We start from the raw sequence: 8,506 nt of genomic DNA, 5'->3' as shown, positions 1-8,506 counted from the left end.
CTCTTGTGCATGTTTTACCTAATGATGTTGCTAATTCCTCTTTACCTACTAATATCTCTTCCTTTAACTCTATTAATGAGAAAAGCCAAAAAGATTGTATTCTTAAAGAAAAACCTAGTTCGGTTTGGAACGGGAAATTTTTTTCAATCCTCCCAAATTCTATGGGCAATGTATTAAGTGGATCCACTAAACATGCTAGCGCTAGTTTTCATTTTATTCCTAATTTAAATGAGCATGATGATACCCCCGATTGATATTTCGTTATCTGTGGTTAAAAAGAGCTGTGAGACTTATGCTAAAACTTTGTGTGGTTATTTTATTGGCAAACGTCTGTCTTATCATGTGGTGCGTTACTATGCATCCAAACTTTGGTCTAAGTATGGTATTGTTGATGTTCTTTTAAATGGTTGCGGTGTTTTTCTTTTCAAATTCAAATCAGTTGATAGCCTTCAAAAAGTTATTGATGATGGTCCTTGGACATTTTAAAAGTGTTCCTATTTTTATTCAAAAATGGAGGCCGGGCAATACGGCGTCCTCTCTTTCACCTCGGCATGCCTTGGTTATTCTGGTGGATGTGGTTCGCCCCCACCTGAGCACGTATTTGTCCTGCTTTTAGCTTTTTTTCTTGATCTGGAGGGGTCTCCCCCTCTGTATAAAAAAAACCCCTAACCACTAACCCCTACCCACCTAACCCCTACACCCTACACCCCTAAACCCTAACCCATAACCCCTAAATCCTAAAGATTCTTCAAAATGGGGATTCTATTGGAGGCGAATGTAATTTTTTTGAAGAACTTTTTGGGAATATGTTAGAAATGCTCTAAAGCATTTGAGACAAAATTTAAAAACCATTTTTATGAATTAATTATTATTTGTTAATGCATATTACGTAAATCTCAAGATCACAAGTAAATGGTGTTATGAGTACAACCTTTTAAAACTATATCTTGGAATTCATATAACAAACAAATAAACATAATCAAATGCATGATAAATATTTTGTTTTAAATATAGATAGTCTAAAATATAATTAGGATAATCACTAAGTTCTAACATAATACTTGATTATTAACTTTATAAAAAATTATGTTATTCTACCTAAAATAAATTACTTTGTTATTAAACCTAAATCAAATTATAATAAAAGAATTGAATTAAAAAAATTTGTGTAAAAAACAAAAAACTTTTAAATTGTTTATTTGACATTAATATAAGATAATTTTTCAAATTTTTATAGACTCCTTAAATTTATATTTTATTCAAACATAAAAAATATTATTGATTTCTCAAAACCGTGAAAGTATCATAAAATCGAAAGAGATAAATAATAAAATAAAACATTAAAATTAATATGTATCATGTTACATTACACGAATACATTCCTAGTTTATTAAAAAAAAGTTACATATATCTTTAAGGAAAAAAATTTAAAAAACCCAACAAACTTTCTCATTTTGAATGATTTAGTTTTTGAACCATTTTTTTTTATTTAAAAGATCATCAAATTTTTATAAATTTAGTTTTGGACTTTTGGGTCTTTCCAACAAACGATTCAATCGGGTTAGCATATCATACCATATCATGATCGAGTCGGTCTTTGATTTTTATTTTTTTTATAAATTCCAACCTATGGGTGAAACGATCCATCTCAATCCTTGTTACAGAAGCAGCGAGTAAGTTATGGGTGGTGGAGCAGCCATGAGAGCGGCCGCGAAGGTTGCTGGGTTAGGGGTCTCGAACGGTGGCCTTCGTGGTGGTGGAAACCACGTGGTTTCCGCCGCTCGTCGTTCCGTTGCGTCTGGGGTTTCTTCTTCAGATGATGTGAAATTGGCCATTGCTAATAAGACGACGAATTCGTCGGTAGAGAAGGGTTATGATGATTGGGAATTTGCAGACGAGCTTCTGAACGATCCGATGCCTAGGCTGGTGTTTGGTGGTGCGCCGACTATTCAAGAGGCGAAACAAGCCACCTCTGATCTCGGTGATGCTCTTGACAAGTAAAAATCTCCTTCCTGCCTTTTAAAAAAATATTTGCTTTTTTTCAATGTCTCACCTACTGACTACTGTTTTGTTTGACACTAGTTGTATGCCCGCACACAATGATGCGGGATTTAAAAGATTTATTCAATTTCGAAATATCAAATCTTTCAAGATGTAATAAGCCTACACCATTTGTACCTATGTTAGATTCAAATAACCATCCATGTGAAATTCTAGTATTAGGGCTTGTTTGACCACTGCTGAATGGTTAGAATGATTAAAAAGCTCTCATGATATGGTGCCAAATGAAAAATATAATTGTTTACGATGAAATTATGGTACTGAATGGTTAAGAAAAGTTCAGGATACAAAATCATTCAAGTGGGTTTTGGAATAATTAAATCACCAATTAAAGATTCAGAGACTATCTTAATGAAACTATTAAGAGGTAAACAAACAACCCATTAGAAGCTTTTGCAATCATCTTTGCAAGGAATAAGATTCTAAGTAAATCTTATCGACAATCCTTTCTAAGGCAATATATCCAAAATAAGTTAAAAGCATTGAAGGTAAGGTACAACAAGCATTCATGGTGTCAGAACCTTCCTCGACCAATCCTTCCAAGATCTCAACAATCTGCAAATATAAAGTAAAAGGTTGGGTACAATGAGATAATGCTCAAATTGCATGCTTCTAGGATATACTAATTAATAAAAACAATGTAAGGTGAAAATGCATGGCCTTTGCTGTCAAACTATGTGCCCCAAATTGATGAAGATAAATAAGTTGTCTGCAAGTGTTTTAAAACACTCAATGGACATGTAAATCAATTATCTATCTGAAAATGCAAGAAGAAGGCTTGATTTAATGAAGGAAGGTGGTTTATTAAAAAAATGTCAACAACTTTACAAGGAATAGCAAATTAAACTATTTCCATTCTTCTGCACCCTGTAGAAGCTCCCCTGCAAATGAAACTGTTAGGTTGGCACTTGGCTCCATACCAATTTCCTCCTACTGGGCTTTCCCCGCCAAAACCAAAATTTTCACTGCAGGATGCTGAATCTCAAGTTCATTCATGATGGTAGCAGTATCACTTGTCAAAATATTATTAGCAAATGAGTGACAACAATTACTCCAAAAAGAGAACTTCAAATTCTGAAAGATTTAGTCTCGAATGATACAGGAAAACAAAACTAAACATAGAAGGAACCTAGATTCTAAGATCATCAAAAAAACCTATTCGTTGAATGCCAATTTCTCTAGTTTTTGCATCCCAAATAAAGGATCTTGTTTGAATAGGCAACTTAGAACCTAAGAAATGGGCAAAAAAGAATTGTGGGGTGAACTTCCATTACAGAAAAGTCCAAACAACTTCAAGAACATCCAAAAAGACATTGACCCAAAAGTAACTAATACATGTTAAAAATTTATATAAATCACGATAAGATACAAAAACTGATAAAAATATTATGGGATTCAGCAAATCAATACAAGGAACTGATACAAAATTGATAAACTTGAAAACTGACACATCATGAGGTTCAACAAATCACAACAAAGAACATGGGTTGAATCAATACAACTAAAACTAAAAGTAAAGTACAAAAAATAAAATACATCAAAATGCAACTTCAAGTCCCAAGTAAAAGAATTTCATATCATCATTAATCTTTTACAAAGGACAAAATACATAAAATGCAACATATTTTGGTTTAGGACATGTTTGGCAGTTGCTGAATGGTTTGGTGCAGTATGATTAAGAGGCTGTTATGATATAGTGTAAAATGAAATATGATTATTTGGCAATTGTTTAGAATGAAATTAGGGCGCTAAATGATTCGAGGAGGCCCGAGATATAAAATCGTTCAGAGGGTTTTAGAACCATTAAAAGGCATACCTGTTTTTAGTCAAACAAGATTCACCCCTTAGCGATTCAAAGGCTACCTCTTAATGAAACTATTAAGAGGTAAACAAACAGTCCCTAGTTCTTATTTAGTGGCAAAAAGAATTTTTTCCTCAATAAAGTTCCAAAATTTCTTATTTTACCCATTTTAACCAATAATATGTTGATCTTCTAGCATCTGATGGCATGCCCATTTATAAAAAGTTAATAAAAGGGTCACACCAATGTGGACAACTTTACATTCACATCGCCAAAAACTTTACATTCACATCACCAAAAAGTTTATAAGCTGCTAACAAACAGACCCTTACACACTTTACTGCTTTCAAAGACATGGCTGCAACTTTGTTATAATCTGAATACAGATMACGAAGCAAAATAATTTAAATGACTCCTTTGCGACTGTAAACCATAAAAAACTATATATCCGAATCAACGGGTTGCCGCGAGTGGAATTAATTAACCATGGTGGAGACTTATAAACAAATTTAAACATAACAAATAAGCACACATGTTCACGCCTTGAGCAACTAAAAACTCCTACAAGGTTCTCTAGAATACACAAGCAAGATATGCTTTCAGCTACCTCTTAATGTGTATAAAATTTAACAAAGCATTGAAAACTAACCTCCTTGCTTTTGCGCTTCAGCAATTACATGCAGAGCAAGAGTTGTCTTTCCAGAGGCCTCTGGGCCGTATATCTCAACTACGCGTCCCTGCATAGGTAGATGAATGCATTAGAAAAGAAACATAATTTTAAGCATTGTATCATTCAATAACCTATTCAAATGCAATTCAAAAGAGGTAAAGGAAATGCAATGTAAACAACACAAGTAGGCAAGAGACCTTATAGCTAGATGCTCCGGCAAAAAAACCTCATTGTGAGCATCAATCAGGACCTCCGAGTCACAAACATAACTAAAATATTCCTCAGCCACAAAAGTGCGCATTGATTATCACGATCATAGGTCCATTAATACAATGTTTAAGATCATGAGTTTATAAGCAAGCATGCAAATATCGAGAAAATACAATGGTCTATAGCAATATGAAACKAAGAACATCAAATCAAATTGGCAGGTAATTCTTGCTATGCATCTAATCACCAACCAAGTTCCAAAAGTGCAGTCTACACCCCAAAGCATAGACTTATTCAAAACGTTACTTTAATACTAAATGGACTATAAAACACTTGGACAACGACATTTCTGAATTGAACCATATGTTGCAATATCAACAGCAGGACAAAGAAACAAATAAGATGAAAATGGAGCAACATTATAGCATGCATGAACAAAAATTTCAAGCAAACACCATTGTTATAGTTACTATATGGTTGTTTCACCACTTCAGCAAGTTCAGTCTCACAACCAACTTGAGATGAAGAGCTAGTTGTTGCATTTATTATATATTTTGTATAAGATTACCTACTGAACGTACATATAAATTTTAAATATATACATTCCAATACTTTTAAGCAAAGAGAAATAGGACACTAACACAGTGTAAATGCCTTTGGAAAGCCACCAACTCCCAATGCTATATCTAATGCAAAAGGTCCTGTAGACACCACTGGGACTTGTCTGGGAGAAGCACACTGACAAAGAAACATGATAGATCCCTTTCCATGAGAAGTATTGATTTGATCAATTGCTTGCTTTAAGGCTAGATCTTATTTTAGACATGTTCTCTTCACCTGAATCACTTCCATCAGACTTTGATTTCTTTTTACCTAAAAGTTGAATGCCATATACTGATAAGCTCATTGCCAATGAAAAAAGTATAAAGTGACAGCCAACTAACGATGATGAAATAAACCCTAAACCCAACTCACTAACAATGACGCAAATCAGTAACCAAACTCACTAACAATGACGCAAATCAGTTACCAAACTCACTAACAATGACGCAAATCAGTAAACCCTAAATTAACTCACCTTTGAATAAAATACTACTTGAAAACCTCCAGGTTCCACTCGCAATGAATCAAATCGTGCCCTCAAGGATTGAATTGAAAACCTCCAGGATTGAATTGAAATCGTGCCCTCAATCGCCTGAATCGTTGCCTGACAGGAGCCATTTTTTATAAACCCTAGGGTTATCAATCGCCTGAATCATTGCCTTGGGGACTGAATTGTCATCTATGTAATCGTCTCTTTGGAGGGCAAAGTTGCGTTGGAAAGGGAAGTGAGCGTGGAGCGTCGTTTGGAAAGGAAGTGAGAGTGAGAGTGAGAGTGGAGCGTCTTTTGAAAGTGAGAGAGAGAGAGAGAGAGCCGGGTTATCATGTGCTTTATAGAGTAGTACTAAATGCATTATATATTGTTTTTTAAGACTTTAAAGTCTAAAGGTTGTACCTTATGCATTTTAAGTTGTTTTTAAGACTTTTACTAAATCTGCTTAATAAGGTAGTATAGATTAAGCAATCCCAAATTAGGTTTTTATTTCTAGCAACAATTCTTGATTTTTAACCAATACCACTTTCTAGACAACTTGTTGATTCTTGGGTTCAATCAAAGAAACATCCGGTTTTAGAACACCTGAATACCCGATACTTAAATTAAAGGTCATTGTTCCAAATGAGTTTCTTCTGATTAAGAGAGAGACAGAGAGAAATCATGTGAATTTACAAGGGCTCTGTTGTTTTCCAGGACTTATCTGTCTTCAAATGATCAAAATTCATCGCTTCTGTTTGATTTGGAGCATGTGGAGACTAAACCTTGTCTTGTTACCGACACTTGTGCATCAAAGCATGCAATCCAAGCTTTTAGGCTTCTTCATGAAAATACTGAGGCTCAGGTATGTTTGCTTCTCTTTTCTTTATTAATTGCCATTCTTTTGCTTGAATTTTTTCATTTCTTGTTTTTGCTTCTTTTTTACCAGAATGTTGTGGCCTCAATTGCTTCCGATCCAAATGTGTGGACTGCTGTTCTAAAAAATGAGGCGCTCGTGGATTTCTTGCAGACCCATAAGACCAGTTAGCTAAACATTCATTCAGCTTTATTAATTCTCTTCTTACATAAATATATATTATATATATGTATTTTTTTAAGTGCAGGTGTTATTTTCCCACAAGTAAATGATGAGAGGAGCCCAGAAGCAAGTGAATCCAAATCTGCATCTGGAAAGGGTTTTAGGGATTATGTGGAGGACATCAAGCAGAAGATCAGTGTTACAGTGGTCGATATGATGACCAGCTTCTCTGATACCTTCCTGTCCCTTTTTGCTGGTGGTTCAGCAAAAGGCCAAGAATATACCATGAATCCAGATGGAACCGCTGGAATATCTGTGGAGAAAACCACCATTGCAGCAACTCTTATGGGATTGGCGATCATGGTTATCACTGTCGTTGTTCTTAAACGTGCTTAATGTGTCGCAACTGCTTTAGCATTATGAATTCTGGGTTATTATTGCAATGACAGTTGAATGATCATGTTAATATGTTTTTTGCTTGAAAGCCATTTGTCACTTTTCTACAGTTTCTTCATTCACGCTATAAAATTTCATTTCAGATAATAACAGGAACCAATTCACAACAGATGGCATTGATTATACGACAGGATGAGGTAGTGATCTCAGAACACCTTTGAACCAGTTGACAGAAGACTTTGGTATTCTTGTCAGATTGTTCTTGTAGTCCACATAATACAGTCCAAATCGAACAGTATACCCATAGTTCCATTCCCAGTTGTCAAGCAGCGACCACACAAAATAACCACGCACATCACATCCATCTTCCCTGCATTATTAACTATTAATCTAACGTTACAACTCCAAATTGATTCAATCAACACCTTCTAAGAGTTTGTACCTAATAGCAGCTGATAGGTTTGACAAATAGTCTGTGTGGTAACTTATCCTCTTGTCATCCTGCAGCGCCTCGTCTAAATCTATATGAGCTTTGTTTGGGTCATCCATACCTGCATGATTCGTGTTCCATCATTAACTCAAGTTAAATATATTAGCCTGTGAATGACTTACCATTTTCAGTGATAATCACTGGTGGGTTCCCGTATTTTTCTTTTATATATACTGCTAACTTTCTCAAACCCCATGGCACAATGCGTAGCCAACTCGAAGCAGCCTGCAAGTGGTGTTGGAATTTTATTGGCATTGTATAATTTCACTCCATCAAGAAAAGAGTTAGAGAGATGCTCACTTACTTTTTCTCCAATCGATTCTCCATTTCTAGAAGCTACATGAACAAACATCAATCAGTAAAAATCTATTTGTAAAAATACCCACTTTATTACACACTAACAATAACAAACTTGACCATCTTCCAACAGAGTGAAGTGTTTCTAAAAAATAAATCTGAAAGATTCAACATAATGATTTGGGAATATGAAGCTTCACTTACAAGACGTAATAACAGCAGCGTCAGTGGAAGCATCCCGCAGTATGAATTTTCGAATTCCAGTTCTGTCATTTTTAGCATATAACGAGGTGTAATGGTTGATGCCAACAAAGTCCAAGGACCCCATGATAAATTCTGAAACCACAGGACTGATTTCAGGTAGTCTGTCGCCTACTTGATTTTGCATAGAAAGAGGATAGCTTCCAAGGAAAAGAGGATCAAGAAACCTGATTCACTTTAATCTGCGTTACACAGTGAGATTGGTTTTA

The 8,506-nt window shown here is 35.0% G+C and overlaps 2 protein-coding genes and 1 long non-coding RNA gene across 9 annotated transcripts in view; 1 reads left to right on the top strand and 2 right to left on the bottom strand.

Moving 5' to 3' along the window:
* The first annotated feature begins 1,641 nt into the window (after nt 1-1,641).
* Nucleotides 1,642-7,337, top strand: LOC112506612. The gene is made up of 4 exons (XM_025110787.1): nt 1,642-1,997; nt 6,532-6,679; nt 6,764-6,857; nt 6,939-7,337. The coding sequence occupies exons 1-4, from the start codon at nt 1,681-1,683 to the stop codon at nt 7,247-7,249; spliced, it is 870 nt and encodes a 289-aa protein (XP_024966555.1). The 5' UTR covers nt 1,642-1,680; the 3' UTR covers nt 7,250-7,337.
* On the bottom strand, nt 2,424-6,101 carry LOC112506613. Its single transcript, XR_003068471.1, has 3 exons — nt 5,384-6,101; nt 4,512-4,599; nt 2,424-2,616 (listed from the first exon to the last, which is right to left on the bottom strand). It is a non-coding gene; the product is annotated as an uncharacterized LOC112506613 (long non-coding RNA).
* The window catches only part of LOC112506611 (putative beta-glucosidase 41), a 2,950-nt gene continuing 1,711 nt past the window's right edge, over nt 7,268-8,506 (bottom strand). For 6 of the 7 annotated variants that reach the window (XM_025110779.1, XM_025110780.1, XM_025110784.1 and 3 more), the window contains 5 exons: nt 8,241-8,464; nt 8,044-8,075; nt 7,862-7,964; nt 7,692-7,800; nt 7,303-7,619 (listed from right to left, as the gene is read on the bottom strand). In XM_025110779.1, coding sequence (XP_024966547.1) covers nt 7,430-7,619; nt 7,692-7,800; nt 7,862-7,964; nt 8,044-8,075; nt 8,241-8,464 — 658 coding nt within the window. In that variant the 3' untranslated portion in view covers nt 7,303-7,429. Of the gene's footprint in view, nt 7,620-7,691; nt 7,801-7,861; nt 7,965-8,043; nt 8,076-8,240; nt 8,465-8,506 lie in introns of all 7 variants that reach the window. The other variant, XM_025110783.1, reaches the window with a different exon arrangement.

This window comes from Cynara cardunculus, assembly GCF_001531365.2.
Source record: "Cynara cardunculus var. scolymus isolate 2C chromosome LG 2, CcrdV1, whole genome shotgun sequence".
Taxonomy (NCBI): domain Eukaryota; kingdom Viridiplantae; phylum Streptophyta; class Magnoliopsida; order Asterales; family Asteraceae; genus Cynara; species Cynara cardunculus.
Note: the sequence above shows the minus strand (reverse complement) of the source record. Positions and strands in the feature narration are given on the sequence as shown.

What these genes read in the sequence shown, in the direction of transcription:
- LOC112506612 (XM_025110787.1), top strand. Translation starts at nt 1,681, where the DNA reads ATGGGTGGTGGAGCAGCCATGAGAGCGGCCGCGAAGGTTGCTGGGTTA. An exon ending in ATGAAAATACTGAGGCTCAG is followed by an intron (nt 6,680 to 6,763) that starts GTATGTTTGCTT and finishes CTTTTTTACCAG; the next exon opens with AATGTTGTGGCCTCAATTGC. An exon ending in CTTGCAGACCCATAAGACCA is followed by an intron (nt 6,858 to 6,938) that starts GTTAGCTAAACA and finishes TTTTAAGTGCAG; the next exon opens with GTGTTATTTTCCCACAAGTA.